General features: G+C 48.1%; 2 protein-coding genes across 2 annotated transcripts in view; one reads left to right on the plus strand and one right to left on the minus strand.

Moving 5' to 3' along the window:
* SPEN (spen family transcriptional repressor) overlaps window positions 1-20,536 on the plus strand; it is a 91,433-nt gene extending 70,897 nt beyond the window's left edge. The window contains 9 exon segments of the mRNA XM_030325301.1: window positions 1,135-1,260; window positions 1,583-1,696; window positions 2,754-2,867; window positions 4,166-4,266; window positions 9,584-17,774; window positions 18,169-18,678; window positions 18,843-19,037; window positions 19,368-19,526; window positions 19,979-20,536. Coding sequence (XP_030181161.1) covers window positions 1,135-1,260; window positions 1,583-1,696; window positions 2,754-2,867; window positions 4,166-4,266; window positions 9,584-17,774; window positions 18,169-18,678; window positions 18,843-19,037; window positions 19,368-19,526; window positions 19,979-20,110 — 9,642 coding nt within the window. The 3' untranslated portion in view covers window positions 20,111-20,536.
* A 315-nt stretch (window positions 20,537-20,851) lies between these two features.
* ZBTB17 (zinc finger and BTB domain containing 17) overlaps window positions 20,852-22,706 on the minus strand; it is a 33,143-nt gene continuing 31,288 nt past the window's right edge. The window contains exon 16 of the mRNA XM_030325303.1: window positions 20,852-22,669. Within this exon, the coding sequence (XP_030181163.1) occupies window positions 22,386-22,669 (284 nt within the window). The 3' untranslated portion in view covers window positions 20,852-22,385. The remainder of the gene's footprint in view (window positions 22,670-22,706) is intronic.

Genomic DNA, 22,706 nt, shown 5'->3' on the forward strand with positions numbered 1-22,706 from the left:
GAGTTAAGGGCGCCTGGCTGGCTCAGTTGAAAGAGACATGACTTTTGACCTCAGGGTCCTGAGTTCGAGACCCACGTTGGGTGTGGAGATTACTTAATAAATAAACTTAAAAAAAAAATAAAGAGATGGGGCTTTGCCTTTTATAGACTGTTTCTTTAATCAAGGGATGGTGTTCTGATACATCTTCACAAGGTAGTTCAGGTATTTATATATTTATTCATTCTGGATATGAGAGATTATTACTATATATATCAGTCACCAGGCTTGGTTCAGTTAGATACACTGATACATTGAATGAGTCTTCTAATTTAGGATTGCATATTTTAAAAATTTAGGATCACTTTTTTGAAAACTTGATTTCTTTCTCATTCTTATTCTTCTCAGATATTGTATTTTAAATGGCCAGCCAGCCACTAATAAAGGTTTTTAGATTATTGCAGAAGCGAATTACAGTTTACCTTGAACAGCATGGGTTTTAACTGTATGGATCTGCTTATATGTGGACTTTTCTTCTTATGATTTTCTTAATAACATTCTCTTTCTTCCAGCTTACTTTAAGGATATAGTATAATAACTTTTACAGAATATGTGTTAATTAACCATGTTATCAGCAAGGCTTCTGGTCAGCAGTAGGGTATGAGTGGTTAAGTTTGGTGGGAGTCAAAAGTTATATGTGGATTTTCAACTGCCTTGGAGGTGGGTGCCCTAACTAACTCCCTTGCCCCCAGCCCCCTGTTGTTCAAGGGTCAACTGTATTTCTTAGGTTTTTATTAAATAGGCTGCCTTTATTAATCTCTGTACTGTTCCAATTTTAGTATATGTGCTGCTGAATCAAGCACAGCCTTTTTCTTCATAAATTTGTCTTAACACAGGTATTGTGAATTTTAAACTTTGAGTTTGCACTTTCTCTTCTGCAAAGAATTTCACAGAGGAAGGATTTCATGGTTGTGACTACAAATGCTGTGTTGTGTAGTCTTTCAGGCTATTTACAGTTGTATTACAATGTATGGTTTTAACTAAGAAAATGATTTTGGGGAATATGACTGTTTTGAGGAATATGCACTTTGGGCTTAGTTTATTCTGATTTATTTTCCTGTTGGCCTGTCACTAATTGGTACTAATTGGCTTTTTCAGGATATTGATATTAAGAAAGTAAATGGAGTTCCTCAGTACGCATTCTTGCAGTACTGTGATATTGCCAGCGTTTGTAAGGCTATTAAGAAGATGGATGGAGAGTACCTTGGAAATAATCGCCTCAAGGTAAAGGACTTTGCATAAGTTATTACACCGTTATGATTTGGAGTGTTTGTGTGTGTGTGTGTCTCATTATTTCAAATTGCAGTACAGTTAGATAACAGTAAAGGTAATATAATTCTCTGCACCCTCATCCTCTTGTACTGTAAGCTGAATTAGTACTTAGCCTGGCAGGATCACTCTTGTGTACATTTCTGTTTGATTTAACCAGATGTTTCTCCCTTGGGATGATGGTTGATAAGATTCCTACAGAAGACAGATTTTTTCAGAATTCTGTAGTTGAATAATTGGTGACTTTACTAATAGAAATTTCACCTCTCCTATTCAGCTGGGTTTTGGAAAGAGCATGCCTACAAACTGCGTGTGGTTAGATGGGCTTTCTTCAAATGTGTCGGATCAGTATTTAACACGCCATTTCTGCCGATATGGTCCTGTGGTAAAGGTAGGTGGGAGGTTTTGGTGTTGGTGTCAGGTTACTTCTGACTCCCTGTTCTTGGAATTCTGTCCTGTCAGCCCCAGTTCTTAATGTTGACGTTTTCTTTTCTTTAAAAATTACTAGTAATTTGTTGTAGAAGGGCTTTTGCATCTATTAGCTTACGATGTGAGGAAGTATTTTGAAAAACTATTTTGAACTAGCCATGATGATTAATTTTGAAACTAATTTGCATGATACTGTTAAATAGAAGGTTTTTTAGAGGTTTTTATTATTTTATCTCACATGAAAATTAGTCTAATTATCTAATTATTTACAATCACACAAATATGTCATTAGACTTTATTAAAAAAGAAGATGACTTTAAAGGGACAATCATACAGTGTTCATCTAGTCAAAGTTTATAAGGTGTAACATACCCATAAACAACAGGAAAAGGGTCTGTGGGCCCCATTCCATTATGTAAAAGTAGAGTTTGAACTCCCTTCTTGAGAGCAGAGTTACACTGTGGTGGCGTGGTGTATAATTTCAGCATTTCTTTAAATGTAGCTTTTGTTGTTTGGACAAATACACATCATAAAGACTGCTAGTATAAATGGAAAAATCCAGTAGCTTTAAGTTAATAATGCTTGTTTTAACCAACATTCACTGAAATTTATTGGTGATTAACCAAAATCCACTGAAATTTATTGTTGATTCAGTGTTCTACATTTTTTTCTCTTTCAGGGGTGTTGATTTTTTTTTTTTTTTTTTTTTGAGCCCAAACTACAAGAATGCCTACTTAAGTACACAGTACAGAACTTAGTCAACATGGAAAATAAAGAAAGACAAAATAAAGGCATAATGTACCTCAAGGCACGGTAGCCGCAATTGTAAACAGTCCCTACACGTTTTATTATCTTCACTGGGAAAAGCCCTGACATTTTTTCTAGAATTAGAGAAAATGTTTGTTTGTCTTTGTTTTTTTTTTTTTTTGGCAGTGTCCTTGTGACCTAAGATTTTCTTGGGACTGACAATGAGTCTGGTGGATGAGGCTCTTATTTGTTTTTTGTTTTGTTTTTTACAGGTGGTGTTTGACCGCTTAAAAGGCATGGCCCTGGTCCTCTACAATGAAATTGAATATGCGCAAGCAGCTGTAAAAGAGACCAAGGGGAGGAAAATCGGTGGGAATAAAATTAAGGTGTGCAGAATGACTAAACAGAAGTAAAACAAAATCGCATTGAGACCCCACCCTCTTAATAACTGGCATTTTGTGGGCGGCCAGCAAGGGACGTGGTTTACAGCAAGTGTGCCGTATGTCCCGTTCTTAAGGGGAACGTTACTATTTTTACATTTGGCTGCTTGAGGGCACAGGGTCATTAACCACAGAACCTTCCCTAAAAATTGTGTTGTTCAAGGAAATGTGCCTCTCCACATCCCAGGTACCCAATGCTTACATGTAGGCTCTTGGAGTAGGCTGGCCCGCATTCACTTGTGGGTGTATGCATCCCAGGAACTTGAAGTGTCAGTCATTCCAGTTTCCGGAATGATCCTCTCTTCCTCTTTCCTCCTCTTCTAGAGAGTGGGTAACCACTGAACATACAATCTTTTGTCTGGTGTTTTTGTTTAAAAAACTTTGGTTCAGGAGAACTTGAAGAAATGTATGCACTTAATACCTATGGTGGTTCGATTGAAATAAGATATTAATAGATAACAGGTATCATAGTCTTTTAATAATGACTCTGAGGCCCAGCTGTGAGTGAAGTTTAAATGTTTTATATTTTCTAACTGATTCCAGCAAATATACATATAGATTGCTGGATTTCATTGATCTGATTACTTGGCAACCTAGAATCCTGATAGGTATCGTTTCAGTTTTCCATTTTGCCTTTTCCACTCCTTCAGTATTGGACTCTGGAACTTAAAAAAAAATTTTTTTTTTTCTATTTAATTTTTGAGAGAGGAAGAGAGAGAATGTGTGAGTGAGGAAGGGGTAGAGAGGGAGAGAGGGAGAGAAAGAGAGAATCCCAAGCAGGCACTGTCAGCATCAGAGCCCAGTGTGGGGCTTGAACCCACAGTGAGATCATGACCTGAACTGAAATCAGGAGTCTGATGCTTAACCATCTGAGCCACCTAGGTGCCCCTGGGTTCTAGAACTTTTAATTATACTTCTTTATTGGGGCACCTGGCTGGATCAGGTGGTAGAACATAAGACTCTTAATTTCAGGGTCATGAGTTCAAGCCTTACAGTGGGCATAGAGTTTACATTAAAAAATAATAAAGTATACCTCGTTGTCAAGATTTGTATTGAACTTGAAAGAGATTTCGAGTTAACAAAATACAGTTCCAGTTAGGACTGTTTAACTTAGTTGAGATAGATTGCTCTTACTTGAAGTTTATCTAGAGGGTTGTGTTGGGAAGGATTTTCAAATCCAATAACACTTTCCATTTTAAAAATCTGAAACTTGAATCAAACACCTGCTATTCTTTGTTTTTAAGGTGGATTTTGCAAATCGGGAAAGCCAGCTGGCATTTTATCACTGTATGGAAAAGTCTGGTCAAGATATCAGAGACTTTTATGAAATGTTAGCAGAAAGAAGGTATGTATTTTTTTTCCCCCAAGCAATAAGGTATGTATTTTAAACCTATCAGCATAACTTGAATTTTAAAATTTCAAATACATAAAATTTATATAGAATTAAATTTTATTTTTCACTCCTTATTTCTAAATTCATCCCCCAAAAACTCCTTTCCTTTTATCCACCCATACAGAAACACAGGTTTATTTTTATGAATTCAGTTTTCATGTGGCTCATGGGATTTAGGGTAACCTAAATACATTTCTCACTGAAAGCCCTATAATTTGAAAGAGTTACTATTTTGCTAAATTATAACTTTATGTACAAATATCCTGCCTTACAGTTTTAAATTAAATATGATAACATGTTAAAGGGCGTTACAAACTATTAAGTGCCCTGTATATTTATTTAGTAATGACAACATCCAGATTATCACCATGCATGTGCCCATACAATTAAAAAAATTTTTTTAAAGATTACCAAGAACTTTGTTTTGAATTCAGATCTTTTAAATAATAATTTGTGAATCAGCCAAAGCGTATATAAATTGGTAACTTTAGCAACATAAAAAGTAAACCTTACTTCCTGTTGTTGATTTTTTTCAGTCATGGTACTGTAGTACAGTATTTGATATTTTTTTCTGCTATTTGTAGGAAACATTGCAGTTCAGAATCATTTAAGTTCTCACAGTTTGAACCAGGCTATCTCTGTTAGCGTACAACTGCCCCCAAACTGATGATTGATTCTTTTTTAGACTGGATATGTTAAAAACATCGTAACATAGTGTCACCAAGTGCTTCAATAGCTGATCATATTTGAAAATGGAAACTATCAGGGTGTGTTGCAGGAGGGGTGGGGGCGGTGCTCAGTCAGTTGAGTGTCTGACTCTTGATTTTGGCTCAGGTCATAATTGAGGTCGTGGGATCAAGCCCCATGTTGGGCACTGTGCTGATCAGTGGAGCCTGCTTGGGATCCTCTCTCCCCCTTTGCCCCTTCCTTGCGCATGTGTGCTCTCTCAAAAAACTAAAAAGAAAATGGAAACTATTATCCACGTGGTCAGGCTGTTTGTCCAAACATGTCTCTGTGATTAAGTGTCCTGGAATGTTACCACTGGATCTCCACCCCTGTACGTATGCATTAAACAAAAGGCTGCGTGTGAAAAATGCCTTTAGACACTCTAGTTCAAGTATAAAAGGGGTTCTACAAGTATGAGTCAGATCCTGATTGTGCTGCCAGAAACCTGTTGAATACATTGATTCCCTTTTTACTGCATGTTTTTGCCACTTTGTTTTTAAGTTACAGAAGAAGGTATATAGTTTTTGAGTCCTTTCCTTGTGGAATATTGAACAACGTTCAGTGAATGCCGGGAAAGTTTTTTATTTTTATTTTTTTAAAAGATTTTATTTTTAAGTAATCTCTATACCCAAAATGTGAGCTCAGACTTACAACCTCCAGATCAAGTGTCGCACGCTCTACCAACCAAGCCAGCCAGGCAGCCGTGAGGAGGTTTTGTTTTGTTTTGTTTTGTTTTGTTTTGTTTTAATGAAAAATGTACCCCACAGCCAAATTCCCAAAAGCCTGAACTTCTATAAAGATTTGATGGTTTTTCACTTAGTAGACTGGAGTCCACAGCCCTCTAGCCGGAATGTCGGTTTCGATATAAGGTTTTTCTGTGGTGTGTGTGTGTGTGTGTGTGAGAGAGAGAGAGAGAGAGAGAGAGAGAGAGAACGCGCACACACGTGAGAGCATACATGTGCATATGCATGAGAATATATGTGTCTGTGGAGAGAGAAAAGAGGTCTCCACCCTGGCTCCCCAAGTAGCAGTTCAAAGTCATTTTTAACATTTTTAGTACTTACAGGAATTCTTACCCATATGCCAGTACGAAGTGTGTTGGTGGTCTGGTGGCACCTAAGACAAAACATCCATTAAAATCCTCTATGCATACATTAAATATTTTTCAAAGAATAGTGTCTTGTGAGGGTTGGATAATGCTGTGTGGGTGTTAATTTTTGTGTATTACCACTTTTAAATTCACTCATTTTACTGACGTTCTGGCTCTGGCTTTGTTCTTTGGTTTTTACCCGTGGTTATTTATCCCTTTTGAATGGAGTTTATCTCCTAAACTAGGAAGCAGAAGGGTGTGACCCAGTTTTGCCCCATTTTTTTTTTAGATGGCAGTGCTTATGGAGTGCACTCTTTGCAGTAGAACTTGAGGATATCTGCCCTTCATATAGAGTGGAAGGAAGCCATCCCACTGAATGCGTAATAAATGAATGAATGAAAAAATGGTTTACTTCTAATGGTAGTTTCCCTCAGGAATGCAAACAGTGACCGATTTGCATAGGGTTCTGCAGTTTAAAAGTAGCATTTCATTTATTCCTTCTTATCTTGTGTTACTTTTAGTGGAACCGAAGATCAGATCGCCTTGCTGATAAGGTCACAGGCTAAGACTTTAGTCTGGAGATAAACCCAGTGCTCCTTCCTGCTGGTGCATGGAGCTTTATACTTTACCAAAATGATTCTCAAGATAAATTTACAAGAGCCTATTATGCTTTAGATGAATTTCCCACCTACTTAGGGGAATTGGGATATTGTGCAGTCATGTGAACAGAGTTCTGAAAACCTGGCTTTTCCAGGTTCCTGAACACCCTTTTGTCCAAGGTTCAGTGTTGAGTTGTACTGTCTCTTACTTGAGTTCTTTGAGGACAGGAACACTCATTTCTTTTGGTAGTCATAAGGCCCAGCAAAATATGTGCAAAATCAGTATTTATTAAACTGAACAGTGCTCCAGCACTAACATTTACACATATACCTTCAACTTCTGTAAATATTTTCATATTTTTGGGTATAGTTGTAGTCTGATTAAAACATCTCTCAAGCCTACTGTTAATGTGGGCAGTGAACTAGTGGCCATTCTAGGTGTCTTAATCATTTTATATTAGCATGAAAGTAGGGTGCCTGGGTGGCACAGTTGGTTAAGCGTCTGACTCTTGATTTCAGCTTAGGTCATGATCTCATGATTCATGAGATCGAGCCTTGCGTTGGGCTCTGTGCGCTGACAGCGTGGAACTGTTTGGGATTCTCTCTCTGCCCCTCCCCCACTCGTGTGCGAGTGCCTGCGCGCGTGCGCTCTCTCTCTTTCTCTCTCTCTCATATAAACATTTCTTTTAAAAAGAAAGCATACAGTATATTTGAAAATGGTACTTCCTTGGAATTTATGGTGGCAATGAATTAGCCAAGTTCCATGCCTAGTAACATTTGCAAGATGGCTGGCTATTATTTAGGCAAAGACTCTGATTCCTGTGGAACTCTAAGAGAGACCATCTCAAAACCAATTAAATAACATAGGGGTGCCTAGGTGCTTCAGTTTGTTGAGTGTCTGACTTTGGCTCGGGTCACCATCTCGCGGTTTGTGAGTTCAAGCCCCATGTTGGACTCTGTGCTGACAGCTTGAAGCCTGGATCCTGCTTCGGATTCTGTGTCTCCATCTCTCTCTGCCCCTCCCCCACTCACGCTCTGGTCTCTCTCTCGAAAATAAATAAACATTAAAAAAAAATAACCTAGATAATGTAAAAAAAAAATACTCTTTTTGGACTGAGAAATGCCATACAAATATATATAATAATGTGTGATGCTTCTAGTGTTTGGATATTAAGTCTTTAGATACTTCATTTGCTGTGGAGAGTGTATTGGAACAACACCCAGTAGTAGCTTTGACATATTTTCCTCTCCTCTCCTCCCTTCCCCCCCCCCTTTTTTTTTTGAGAAAGCATGTACACACGTATGTGTGAACAGGGGAGAGGCAGAGAGAATTCCAAGCAGCCCCCATACTGTTAGCATAGCGCCCAACACGGGGCTTGAACTCACAAACTGCGAGATCGTGACCTGAAAGAGACGCTTAACCAACTGAGCCACCCAGAAACCCCACTGACATATTTTTCTAAGGTTCATTCTTTCAATAGATATTTCAGTCCTTCCTATGAGTCAAGCACTGTTACAAGAGCTAGAAAAAATTGTAGCCAAGGAGACAAAGCTCATGCCATTAGGGGCTTAAGTTCTAGATTTTTGTGTCAGTGAGCCACTAATGGCAGTACTTTGTAGAATGCATGACCTGCTTGAGAGAACAAAAATAGAGAGTGAACGAGAGTGAAAGAATTAGTCTCTGTTATGGGTGAATTTCATTTTATCTATCATACATGTTCTTGTGTGTAAATTTAATCTTATCTTAAATGCCCCCTATAGGTCACTGTAAGAGAAAACCATGGTGAATTCCTTTACAATTGAGGAATCCTTTCACAAAGCTTGTAATCAGTTCATGGGTTGGGGAAAAGTAACAATATGACTGAAGGTCTTCACATTATGTTAGGAAAATTCTTACAAATGTTATCTTATTTAATCTTAAGAACCTTCTGAGGAAAGGTTGCCATCATGTTACAAGTGAGGAGACAGCCTAGGGAGACTGGCCCCCAGCATGCTTTTTTAAACTGTGAATTGAGATAGATGTGTTATCAGTATCCTGTGGGTCACATAGGTTGGGAGGATTTCAATTAAAATATTTTTTAATATTTAATATTTTAATTAAACTATTTTTACCAGTAGTACGTTTTTTTCCCAGATTGTGGTAAGAATATTTTTGGCAGAAAAGATGAAAGACTCAGAAGTGTGGGGATGTGATACTGTGTAATATACTAGTGATCATTATGTCATACCACCTCATACCAAAAAAAGGGGGGGGGGCTGAAGTGTCATCCAGTAGAAACATGTAGACTAAACTGTGGTTTTAAATTTTTTTTAAGCTCATTTATTTCATTTGAGAGAGAGCATGCACACATGTGAGGGGCAGAGAGGGAGAGAGAGAGAGAATCCCAAATAGGCTGTACACTGTCAGCGTGGACCCCATGTGGGACTTGATCCCACAAACCATGAGATCATGACCTGAACTGAAATCAAGTTGCATTTTTAATCGACTGAACCAGTTTTAAATTTTCTGGTAGACATAAAAATGTGGGGAAAAAAGGTGACATTAATTTCATTTAACTCATAGCTTTAAAATATTACCATTTCAACATGTAATCAATCTAAATTATTTGAAGGGTTTCTTTTTTAAAAGATAAATGTACCAAGTCCAATGTGTATTTTATAGTCACATCTCAAATTTTAAGTTACTGATAGCCACATGTAAATTGCGGCTATGTACCATATTGGACCATCCAAGTCTAATGATTAAATAATGGCAAAGATTTTTAGAATAGGGCTTTTAATCTCGTATGTGTGATTAAATGTGTAAATGACAAGGACACAAAAGAACTAATATATTCTTTTTTGAATTTGATAGAGAGGAACGAAGGGGATCTTATGACTATAGCCAAGATCGTACGTATTATGAGAATGTTCGTACTCCGGGCACATATCCTGAGGACTCCAGACGGGACTATCCAGCTCGAGGGAGAGAATTTTATTCAGAATGGGAAACTTACCAAGGAGACTACTATGAATCACGATACTATGACGATCCTCGGGAATACAGGGATTACAGAAATGATCCTTACGAACAGGATATTCGGGAATACAGTTACAGGCAAAGGGAACGAGAAAGAGAACGCGAAAGATTTGAGTCTGACCGAGACAGAGACCACGAGAGGCGGCCAAGTGAGCGCAGTCAGAGCCCGGTGCACCTGCGGCGCCCCCAGAGCCCTGGCACCTCTCCCTCACAGTCCGAGCGGCTGCCGAGTGACTCAGAGAGGAGGATTTACAGCAGGTCCTCAGATCGGAGTGGAAGCTGTAGCTCACTTTCCCCTCCAAGATATGAAAAACTGGACAAATCTCGTTTGGAACGCTATACAAAAAATGAAAAGGCAGATAAAGAAAGGACTTTTGATCCTGAGAGAGTGGAAAGAGAGAGACGCTTAATAAGGAAGGAGAAAGTGGAAAAGGACAAAACTGAAAAGCAGAAACGAAAAGGAAAAGTTCATTCTCCTAGTTCTCAGTCTTCAGAGACAGACCAAGAAAATGAGAGGGAACAGAGCCCCGAAAAATCAAGGAGTTCTAACAAACTGAGCAGAGAAAAAGCTGACAAAGAAGGGATAGCAAAAAACCGCCTCGAGCTCATGCCCTGTGTAGTTTTGACCCGAGTGAAAGAAAAAGAGGGGAAAGTTATTGACCATACTCCCTTGGAAAAGCTGAAAGCCAAGCTTGATAATGACACTGCCAAGTCTTCTGCCCTAGATCAGAAACTTCAGGTCTGTCAGACAGAGCCCGCAAAGTCTGACTTGTCTAAACTGGAACCGGTTCGAGTGAAAGTGCCAAAGGAAAAGGGCCTGTCAAGCCACATAGAAGTGGTAGATAAGGAAGGCAGGCTTAAATCCAGGAAGCACCTAAAACCAGAGCAGAGTGCTGATGGGGTCAGCGCTGCAGACTTGGAGAAGCTGGAAGCAAGGAAGCGGCGCTTTGCAGATTCCAATTTGAAAGTAGAAAAGCAAAAATCAGAAGTCAAGAAAAGTAGTCCAGAGATGGAGGAAGCTCGGGTACTTTTAAAAAAGCAGCCTGACCTATCCTCTAGAGACATCCTTCTGCTGAGGGAAGGAGAGTCAGAAAGAAAGCCTGCGAGGAAAGAAATTCTTAAACGAGAATCTAAGAAAATAAAACTAGACAGACTTAATGCTGCTCCCAGCCCCAAAGAGTGTCAGGAGCTTGCCAGCGTTTCTGTTGGGACTGGCTCAAGGCCCAACTCAGACCTACAAGCAAGGCTGGGAGAACCAGTTTGTGACTCTGTGGAAAATCAAGAAATCCAGTCAAAAAAACCTATTCCCTCAAAACCACAACTCAAACAGCTGCAATTATTAGATGATCAGGGACCAGAGAGAGAAGATATTAGGAAAAACTATTGCAGTCTTCGTGATGAAACACTTGAATGTAAACCAAGCCAAGAGAAACCACATTCAGTAAATACTGAAGAAAAAATTGGCATTGATATTGATCACACGCAGAGTTACCGAAAACAAATGGAGCAGAGTCGGAGAAAACAGCAGATGGAGATGGAAATAGCCAAGTCTGAGAAGTTTGGCAGTCCTAAAAAAGATGTAGATGAATATGAAAGACGTAGTTTGGTTCACGAGGTAGGCAAACCCCCCCAAGATGTTACTGACGACTCTCCTCCTAGCAAAAAGAAAAGGATGGACCACGTGGATTTTGATGTCTGCACCAAGAGAGAGAGGAATTACAGAAGTTCACGCCAGATCAGTGAAGATTCTGAAAGGGCTGGCGGTTCTCCCAGCATCCGACATGGCTCTTTCCATGAAGACGACGACCCTATAGGCTCCCCTAGGCTCATGTCAGTAAGAGGGTCTCCTAAAGTAGATGAAAAAGGTCTCCCCTATTCTAATATCACAGTCAGAGAAGAGTCTTTAAAATTTAATCCTTATGATTCTAGCAGGAGAGAACAGATGGCAGACATGGCCAAAATAAAGCTCTCTGTCTTGAATTCTGAAGATGAACTAAACCGGTGGGATTCTCAAATGAAACAAGATGCCAGCAGATTTGATGTGAGTTTCCCAAACAGCATAATTAAGAGAGACAGCCTTCGAAAGAGGTCTGTACGTGACTTGGAACCTGGGGAGGTGCCTTCTGATTCTGATGAAGACGGTGAACACAAATCCCACTCACCCAGAGCCTCTGCACTATATGAAAGTTCTCGGTTGTCTTTTTTATTGAGAGACAGAGAAGACAAGCTACGTGAGCGAGAGGAAAGACTCTCCAGTTCTTTAGAAAGGAACAAATTTTACTCTTTTGCACTGGATAAGACAATCACACCAGACACGAAGGCTTTGCTTGAAAGAGCTAAGTCCCTCTCTTCATCTCGAGAAGAAAACTGGTCTTTTCTTGATTGGGACTCCCGTTTTGCCAATTTTCGAAACAACAAAGATAAAGAGAAGGTTGACTCTGCTCCAAGACCTATTCCATCCTGGTACATGAAAAAGAAGAAAATTCGGACTGATTCCGAAGGAAAAATGGATGATAAAAAAGATGACCATAAAGAAGAAGAACAGGAAAGACAAGAATTATTTGCTTCTCGTTTTTTACACAGCTCAATCTTTGAACAAGATTCCAAGCGATTGCAGCATCTGGAGAGAAAAGACGAGGAATCAGACTTCGTTGCTGGCAGGTTGTATGGGAGGCAGGCGTCTGATGGAGCAAACAGCACGGCTGACGTGATTCAAGAGCCAGTAGTTCTTTTCCATAGCAGATTTATGGAACTCACGCGAATGCAACAGAAAGAAAAGGAAAAAGACCAAAAACCCAAAGAGGCTGAAAAACAGGAAGATACAGAGGATCATCCTGAGACCCCAGAATCTGCCTCTGAGAGTAAAGAGGTGGAACCGAAGACCCCCCTTCCCACTGGGCCTCCTGCCGTCACAGCTGTAACTCCAGAGTCAGTATCGTCATCACCGGAAAAGGCGACAGCAGGTGAAAAAGCAGGGGAGGTGCCTTTGGTGACAGAAGAGAAGCCCAGGGAGCCAGCCTCTGCCTCAGAAGAAGCAAAGCCTGTGTCTGAGCAGGCTCCCACTGCTGTGCAGCAAACCGAGCAAGGCGACCTGCCCCCAGGAGCGGACGCCAATAAAGATGCTGCCAGGACTCCATCAGTTGTTGAAGAAAGTTCATCAGTTGACCAGCTGCCTTATCTGGACACCAAGCCTCCAACTCCTGGGGCCTCATTTTCTCAGGTTGAGGTCACTGTAGATCCAGAACCCGACAGTGCCCAACCGCTTTCAAAACCGACTCAGAAGCCTGAGGACGCTGATGAGCCCAAAGTGGAAAAGCCAAACTCAGCTGCTAATGTTGAGCCCAGTGCAAATCCAAAAGCTGAAGTTGTCCCTGAGGTTCAGCCTCAAGCTGCTGAAGACATTGAGGTCGATCCTCCGGTTGCCACGAAAGATAAAAAGCCAAACAAAAGTAAGCGTTCCAAGACCCCTGTTCAGGCCACCGCAGCAAGTGCTGTGGAGAAGCCTGTCACCCGGAAGAGCGAGCGGATAGACCGGGAGAAACTCAAGCGGTCCAATTCTCCGCGGGGAGAAGCACAGAAGCTTTTAGAATTGAAGATGGAGGCAGAGAAGATTACAAGGACCGCCTCTAAAAATGCCACGGCAGATCCAGAACACCCAGAACCAAGCTTGCCCCTCAGCCGAACGAGGCGCCGGAACGTGAGGAGTGTCTATGCAACCATGGGAGACCACGAGAGCCGCTCTCCCGTCAAGGAGCCCACTGAGCAGCCACGAGTGACCAGGAAGAGACTGGAGCGAGAGCTGCAGGAGGCCGCGGCGGTTCCCACGACCCCACGGAGGGGAAGGCCTCCGAAAACACGCCGTCGAGCTGAAGAAGATGAGGAGACCGAGGCCAAAGAACCAGTTGAGACGCTCAAACCAGCGGAGGGATGGAGGTCCCCACGAGCCCAAAAATCAGGAGCTGCTGGTGGCCCACAAGGGAAAAGGGGCAAAAACGAGCCAAAAGTTGATGCTGAACGTCTGGAGGCGGCCACTGAGGTGAGTCCCCAGGTCAATGTGAAAGAAAATAATACAAAGTCCAAGGCTGATAAAGAAGAAGCAGGAAATGAACAGAAACGTGACAAAAAAGAAATTGGCACAGACAAAAATGTACCGGAAGCCCCTGCAGTTGAAGTGGTGGAGAAAAAAGCAGCCCCTGAAAAAAACTCCAAGTCAAAGAGAGGGAGATCTCGAAACTCTAGGTCAGCAGCGGACAAATCTGCAAGTCTGAAAACCGCGGATACCGGTGCAAGTCCCAGCGTGGCCGCGGGCCCTGCGGGGCCAGCAGTGGAAAAGGAAGCTGAGGTAGTGGCGGGTCCCCCTGAGAAGAGCGAGAGTCCCCAGAAGGAGGGGAGTTTATCTTCCCAGTTGAACAGTGATCCGGCCCATCTGGAGAAGGAACCGGAGGAGAAGGAAGGTGTGTCTGCCACTACGCCGTCCCCAGAACCAAATCAGTTAGCCAGGCAGATGGAGCTGGAGCAGGCCGTGGAGAACATCGCGAAGCTCACTGAGACCACCTCCGCGGCCTTCAAGGCGGCGGCCACCGATGCACCAGAGGGCCTCTCCACAGAGGATGGGGACAAGCCCGCACACCAAGCAAGTGAAACAGAACTGGCTGCGGCCATTGGCTCCATCATCAATGACATTTCTGGGGAGCCAGAAAACTTCCCAGCAGCCCCCCCTTACCCTGCAGAACCACAGGCAGATCTACAGCCCCGTCCTCAAGTGCTGCGGCCCCCTGGGGAGGGAATGGAGCCTGAGACCCACGAGGCTGTGTCCGGCATCTTGGAGACTGAGGCTGCCGCAGAATCTTCTGGGCCACCAGTCAGTGCCCCTGACCCCTCAGCAGGCCCAGCAGATACCAAGGAAGCTGGAGGGAACAGCAGCGAACCCTCCCAGCCAGTGCCAGAAGCCAAAGGATCAAAAGAAGCAGAAGTCCCTCTTGCTCGGAAAGAGAAAGGGCGCCAGAAGACAACTCGATCACGCCGCAAACGGAATACAAATAAGAAAACGGGGGTCAGTACAGAGACTCCCGTCTCTGAACCTGACCAAGGTCAAAGCAAGAGTCCTGCTACAAATGAGGGGAGGGCGGCGCCACCCCCAGAAGCGCCACAGGAAGAGAAGCAGAGAGAAAAGCCCCAGTCCGCTCCACCTGAGTCCTGTTCTTCTGACCCAAGCAAGACCCCATCCCTGGAGAACTTGTCCCAAGACAGCAGCGTGGAAGAAAAGACACCGACCAGAGCATCTGCACTCCCAGACCTTCCCCCGCCCTCCCAGCCAGCACCAGTGGAGGATGAGCCTCAAGCCAGATTCAAGGTGCATTCCATCATCGAAAGTGACCCAGTGACCCCACCCAGTGACTCCAGCACACCCACCCCCCCAATTCCTTCTGTAACTGCAGCAAAGCTCCCACCTCCTGTCGCCTCTGGGGGGGTCCCACACCAGAGCTCCTCTACGAAGGTCACAGAGTGGATCACAAGGCAGGAGGAGCCTCGGGCTCAGTCCACCCCATCTCCAGCTCTTCCCCCAGACACGAAAGCTTCTGACATCGACACCAGCTCCAGTACGCTGAGGAAGATCCTCATGGACCCCAAGTACGTCTCCGCCACTGGCGTCACTTCCACGAGTGTCACGACTGCCATTGCAGAGCCCGTCAGTGCCGCCCCTTGCCTGCATGAGGCACCACCCCCTCCTCCAGTTGAGTCTAAAAAGCCTCTTTTAGAAGAAAAACCAGCAGCTCCAGTAACCAACACCTCTGACACACAGGCCCCAGAGGCTCCAGTAGCCACTGAAAAGGAAAAGGTGGCTCCAGTCATTGCTCCCAAAATTACTTCTGTTATTAGTCGGATGCCCGTGAGCATTGATTTGGAGAACTCGCAAAAGATCACTCTGGCAAAACCAGCTCCTCAAACCCTGACTGGCCTGGTGAGCGCTCTGACGGGCCTCGTGAATGTGTCCTTGGTCCCAGTGAATGCCCTTACCGGCCCGGTGAATGCCCTCAAAAGCTCTGTGAAGGGCCCGGTGACCACGCTGAAAGGTTTGGTAAACACTCCTGCCGGCCCCGTGAACGTCCTAAAGGGGCCCGTGAACGTTCTGACGGGGCCAGTGAACGTTCTCACCACCCCGGTGAACGCCACCGTGGGCACGGTGAACGCCGCTGCGGGTGCGGTGAACGCCACCGTGGGCGCGGTGAACGCCGCTGCGGGCGCCATGAATGCAGGCGCGGTGACAGTCACAGCAGGTGCAGTGACCGCTGCCTCTGGCAGTGTGACTGCCACAACAGGTGCGGTAACTGTGGCAGGTGCAGTGATTACACCGTCAGCAAAGTGCAAACCCAGACCGAGCACTAATGAAAACAGTCGGTTCCACCCGGGGTCTATGTCGGTGATTGACGACCGTCCAGCAGACACGGGCTCTGGTGCCGGCCTGCGTGTGAACACATCCGAAGGGGTCGTGCTCCTGAGCTATTCGGGGCAGAAGACCGAAGGCCCGCAGCGGATCAGCGCCAAGATTAGCCAGATCCCCCCTGCCAGTGCAATGGACATCGAATTTCAGCAGTCAGTGTCCAAGTCCCAGGTCAAACCAGATGCTGTCGCACCAGCGCAGCCTTCGCCCAAAGGCCCCCAGGCCCCTTCAGGCTATGCCAATGTGGCCACCCATTCTACTCTGGTACTGACTGCCCAGACGTACAACGCGTCTCCTGTGATTTCATCTGTTAAGGCTGACCGTCCATCCCTGGAGAAGCCTGAGCCCATTCACCTCTCTGTGTCCACCCCTGTCACCCAGGGTGGCACAGTGAAGGTTCTCACCCAGGGCATAAACACACCCCCAGTGCTGGTTCACAACCAGCTGGTCCTCACCCCAAGCATAGTCACCACTAATAAAAAGCTTGCTGACCCCGTCACCCTCAAAATAGAGACCAAGGTCCTTCAGCCGGCTAACCTGGGGTCTGCGCTCACTCCCCACCACCCTCCTGCTCTGCCCAGCAAACTGCCTACAGAAGTGAACCACGTCGCCTCGGGGCCCAGTACCCCAACAGATCGAACGGTCTCCCATTTGGCAGCCACAAAGCCAGATGCGCATTCTCCTCGCCCCAGCGGGCCCGCTCCGACCCCCTTCCCGAGAGCGTGCCACCCCAGCAGCACCACGTCCACCGCGCTCTCCACTAATGCCACGGTCATGCTGGCTGCGGGCATTCCTGTGCCTCAGTTCATCTCTAGCATACACCCAGAGCAGTCTGTCATCATGCCCCCGCACAGCATCACCCAGACCGTGTCCCTCAGCCACCTGTCCCAGGGCGAGGTGAGAATGAACACTCCCACGCTGCCCAGCATCACCTACAGCATCCGGCCAGAGACCCTTCACTCTCCGAGGGCCCCTCTGCAGCCCCAGCAGATAGAGGTCCGGGCCCCACAGCGTGCAGGCACACCGCAGCCAGCCACAGCTGGCGTGCCGGCCTTGGCCCCCCAACACCCTGCAGAGGAAGAAGTGCATTATCACCTCCCTGTCGCTCGAGCTGCGGCCCCTGTGCAGTCAGAGGTGCTGGTCATGCAGTCTGAGTACCGACTGCACCCGTACACCGTGCCCCGGGACGTGAGGATCATGGTGCATCCGCACGTGACGGCAGTCAGCGAGCAGCCCCGGGCAGCCGACGGGGTAGTGAAGGTGCCACCAGCCAGCAAGGTCCCTCAGCAGCCCGGGAAAGACGCCGCCAAGACCGCAGATGCCAAAGCCGCGCCAGCCCCCGCCCCCCACGGTGAGGCCCGCATCCTCACGGTCACCCCCAGCAGCCAGCTCCAGGGGCTGCCTCTCACCCCACCCGTGGTGGTGACCCATGGGGTGCAGATCGTGCACTCCAGCGGGGAGCTGTTTCAGGAGTACAGATACGGAGACATCCGCACCTACCACAGCCCCGCGCAGCTCACACACACGCAGTTTCCTGCTGCCGCCTCCATCGGTCTACCTCCTCGGACCAAGGCTCCCGCTCAGGTGAGTGCCACAGATCAGCCTTACTCCCTATAGCGGTTGAGACGCCAGTGAGGTCCCCGAAATGTGTTGCCGTTTTCGTGAGTTTAAAGAGGAGCTCCCTAAATTGCAGGATGAGGGGATCAGGTCACAGTGCAGAGGGCGGAGACACGGGAAGGAGCTGTGGGAACCAGGAGGTGGCTACTGGCTGCAGGGGGGGAGGAGGGGGGAGCGAGCGGGTGACCTCCCACCAGAACCTTCAATCCCGAGTGCCCAAGAGGATCGCCACCGTGGGCCTGGCTCACCGGAGGTGCCTGAGGCTGACCCTGCCCAGAAACCCATGGCCAGTTGGTGCGGGGCAGGGTGCTGGGCACAACAGGCTCTTTACTCTGTCCCCCTCTCTCCCGCCGAACTCCAGGGCCCGGCTCCTGAAGGTGAGCCCTTGCAGCCCACTCAGCCTGCGCAGTCTACACAGCCTGTCCAGCCTGTGCAGTCCACACAGCCTGCACAGCCCACGCAGCCCTGCCAGCCCTCCCAGCTCAGCCAGCCAGGCCAGCCACCAAGCAGCAAGATGCCTCAGGTCTCCCAGGAGGCGAAGGGGACCCAGACGGGAGTCGAACAGCCTCGTCTCCCAACCGTCCCCACAAACAGGCCAGCCGAGCCTCATGCCCAGGTCCAGAGGGCACAGGCAGAAACAAGTCAGACCTCCTACCCGTCGCCTGTGTCTGTCTCCATGAAGCCTGACCTCCCGGCCCCTCTCCCAGCTCAGGCTGCCCCAAAGCAGCCGTCGTTTGTCCCCACGACCTCAAGCCCCAGCACCCCTCCAGGACTGGCCCTGACGCACACTGAAGCCCAGGCCACCCCCAAGCCAGATTCTTCTCCACACTTGACTTCCCAGAGGCCCGTGGACATGGTCCAGCTTCTGAAGGTAAGCCTGGCCAGGGCCCCTGCCCCGCTCCCCTCCGAGCCCTGCGCGGCGTTCAGTGCCCTGAAGCCCCCACTTAGACTAGCGAGCTGTTGCCCGGGGCCACGTCCGGCGGGGCTCTGCTCTCCAGCCCTGCGCTCACTTCCTGTCTATCTCCCCGAGAGCAGAAGTACCCCATTGTGTGGCAGGGCCTGCTGGCCCTCAAGAACGACACGGCTGCCGTGCAGCTCCACTTTGTCTCCGGCAACAACGTCCTGGCACATCGGTCTCTGCCGCTTTCTGAAGGAGGCCCTCCGCTGAGGATTGCCCAGAGGATGCGGCTGGAGACCTCCCAGCTGGAAGGGGTTGCCCGGAGGATGACGGTAAGTCTCAGGGCCCAGGCAAGTAACTGCCCTGCCCGCGAGGGAGGACGTGGGGCGCCCCCACCTGCCTGTCTCCCCGGCTGGCCGTGGTAGTGGCATTCCTGCTGTGTTTGGTCTCCAGTGGGGGGGGCGGAGGGGGTGTAAAATGCCTCTAGATTCAGAAACCTTTTTTTTTTTTTTTCAGTCAAAAAATAGGGTAGACTTGAAGGTCACCTCAGAAAGGGGGCCTTTTGTGGACGCAGGAGCTGAACCCCTGGGTTGGACAAGCCTCTGCCTGGGCTGTCTTCCGGGGGAGGCCCCTGGTCACTGACGGCTACGCTTCTGCCACAGGTGGAGACAGATTACTGTCTGCTGCTGGCTCTGCCCTGTGGCCGTGACCAAGAGGATGTCGTGAGCCAAACTGAGTCCCTCAAGGCGGCCTTCATCACCTATCTGCAGGCCAAGCAGGCGGCAGGGATCATCAACGTTCCCAACCCCGGCTCCAATCAGGTCAGCCTGGTGTCCTCGCTCGGGGCACACATGTGTGGGGCCGATCTAAGCTGGTGGCTTGGTTACCAGTGCCGACCAGAATAGTCCGGAGGCGGGCACAGGGCAATCTGGATAGAGGCAACAGGCAAGCAGAGTGTAGACGAGGGGTCGTCCTTGCCCCTCCTGAAGACAACCCAAGAACAGCTGAGACGGCGGAGGTTCTTAGCCTAATGCTGTGGAAGAGGTTCCCAGGAGGATAGTTTAGTTCGTGTTAGTTTTTCTGACACCTTGTAGGTTTCATCTGCTGGACAAAGTCACGGAGAGGTTAGTTCCCCGGGAAACAGGACTCCCCCCAGCTCTGTGTTGGGCCCCATCAGGGCCCCCAGTCGGGAGTGGTTGGAAGAGCGGTAGTGGGGTGACCGATGCGGAGGCGGGGGATCCCACTTTTCTCCCTCTCTTGTCCTCTTCTCCAGCCCGCCTATGTGCTACAGATCTTCCCGCCCTGTGAGTTCTCGGAGAGCCACCTGTCCCGTCTGGCCCCTGACCTCCTCGCCAGCATCTCCAATATCTCTCCCCACCTCATGATTGTCATTGCCTCTGTGTGAGCCACTGAACAGCCACCGCTCGGTGTATTTCCCCGAGGCTCTGCAGCAAAAAAGTAAACACAGGACAACCCAGTCAAGTGGAGGAAGAAGCTGCCGCAGGGGACGTACTCCACTGCCAGATGCCAGCCTCGCCCTCGAGCCCGCCCACCCGGCTCAGTCGGACAGACCCCTCTGGGCAGTGGTGCTGCTACTTGTATGTTTACATGACATTTAGCCCAAGGACAGACCACCAACCGATGGACTCTGCAGGCACCTTGGGGCTGGGTTTCCCTCCTCCTCTTGGAGAAAAGGAACTGGGCAGTGGAATTAATTTTTTGTTGTTTTTGTTTTTAAGAAACAAAACAGAACTGCCTTTGCACTAAATTAGTGACTTGGATTTTTGCACAGTGAAGACGGGCTGTGACACTCTGGATGTCTGGGTGTACCTGAACACGCATCGAGGACTCTAACGCAGGACTTCAGGCTTCTGCTGAAACGCCGGGGTCAAGGAACATTTCATTGGGTTGTTTGGTCCCCACCCCGCCCTTCCCCTTGCTCATTTGGATGTGTCACCTTTCTTAATTCTCCTGCTGCCACCATCTGTGATTCACCCGGATGTACAGTTTACAATCAAAGAGCAAACAGAAGGATTTTCTTTCTTGGTGGGATATGCAGAACTTGGGATGTGTGTATATATAAATATATAATATATATAAATATATATAATACTGACTTAAAAAAATCAAATTCCCCTGACATACATTTTTTTTAATCTGTGCCAAAAATGTGTTTTCAGAGAAAATCTTATTTTCATACTCAGACTTTGTATTGTCACTCATTTGTATAAGTGCGCTTCGTTACAGCACGGGCCCGGCCCCCGCGATTTGAAGTGTCACACACACAAAAAGACTGTACAAAAAAGACTGGCTTCCCCTCTTCCCATTACCTTGACCTCTCCCCCCAACTTCCTAACACTTATTAATTTATGAAACTGGTTTTCTCAGCGCAGTTTTGTTTTGTGTGTCCATTGGATTACAAACTTTATTAAAAAATACAAAACACGTCCAGTGTGAATGTGATTGTCACTTGGGTGGGAGGACCGAGGGTCCTTTGCTTATGGGAACAGCTAGCCCTCGTCCCACTTGTTTCCTTCCCCAAGTCTACATGGGACCTGTCTCTTTTCTGCCACTTAATCCTCCCCAAGCATCGTTTTGTTTTATACAAAAGAGATTTCTGTCACAGACCGAACTTACTTGTTCTTGGGTAACGCGGAAGGCACTTCAACGTTGGATACAGGAAAAACAAACTACGCCCCGCTCCCCCCGGCCCATGCAAACTCAGAAACCCCTCGAGTGAACTTTGGTTTCTGTCTCTCGCCTCTTCCTCCTCCAGGTCTGGAGCAGGCCGGCCCCGAGGCGGCACAGCCCGAAAGGAGGATGGGGCAACAGGAACACGGGGACCACGGACTCGGGGTCTCACATGGGACGGTCACGGGGCTCGTAACGGGCCTGTGCTTTTGCTGAGGGGGTGGTGCCGTCTCTGAGGGAGGGATCACGGCTGCCGGGAGCGAACTGTAGACACGGGGCAGAGACGGCATCACGTCTCCCGCCGACGGCGGCGCTCGCGGTGCCCCCCACCCCCAACAAAGCCCCCGGCCCACGCGTCTCCGGGCCCAGGGCCTGGTCGTAGACTCCCGCCGATGCACGGCAAACAGATGTTCCCCAAAGATGGCACTTAGCTCGGCCTTGATCCTGTGAGGTGAGGGCGGGGCGCGCCTGCTTCCCCAGGCCCAACGAGCTGTGGCCGGTGGGCCTGGCTCTCTGCCTACCTTGCTGCTCTGGCTGAGTGGGCTTCTGAGCGGGGCTCTGTGGGCTGCCTGGATCCTGGTTAAGCCAACCCAGCGGGGCAGAGGGGGGGCGGGGAGCTCGGGTCCCGAAGCCGAACAGGTGAGAAGCCCGAGGAGGAAACCGGCCGAGGGGAAGGGGGTGCGCGGAGCCACCGTCTCTCTGGCCCCAGGCGTGCCGCCCACACCCCGACTGAGGACAAGGAAGCCAGCTTTTCTCTCGACCGGTCCGGAGGCACCGGCCCCTTCTGCACGAGGGACAGCCTGGCTTGGCCAAGAAGCTCCCCGGGTGGAGCATCGGCCCGGCTCTGACAGCCCCGGCCCCCAACCCCAGAGGGAGCTATAGGCAGCGTTAGAAAATAATCCAATTTATTCTCTAGGGAACGGGGCCACCCGTCTCAGATCTAGGGCCCCGTCCATCCTTAAATAAACAGTCAGAGGAGAGACGCCTGCTCACTCAGCAGGCGGTGGACATTCAGGGGCGGTGGGGGGCGTCTCCGCCAGAGCAGGCTGGCCGTCGGCCCCGTCCCGAGGGCGGAAGACCAGCTCCCCGGCCTGCAGCACCTGCCCGGCCGGCCACGTGCCGCCCGGCCCGTACTGCTGGTAGAAGTCCGCGTCCGTCTGGAACATGACCAGCGCCTGGGCCGTGTGGATCCGCACGTGCTGGGCGAGGCTGTTAGCGTCCAGGAACTTGTCCCCACAGGAGTCGCAGGCATAGAGGATGTGGGTGTTGGGGTCTGCGGGAGGCGGAGGGCTGCGGTCAGGATGGGGGGA

This window comes from Lynx canadensis, chromosome C1 (genome assembly GCF_007474595.2).
Source record: "Lynx canadensis isolate LIC74 chromosome C1, mLynCan4.pri.v2, whole genome shotgun sequence".
Lineage (NCBI taxonomy): Eukaryota > Metazoa > Chordata > Mammalia > Carnivora > Felidae > Lynx > Lynx canadensis.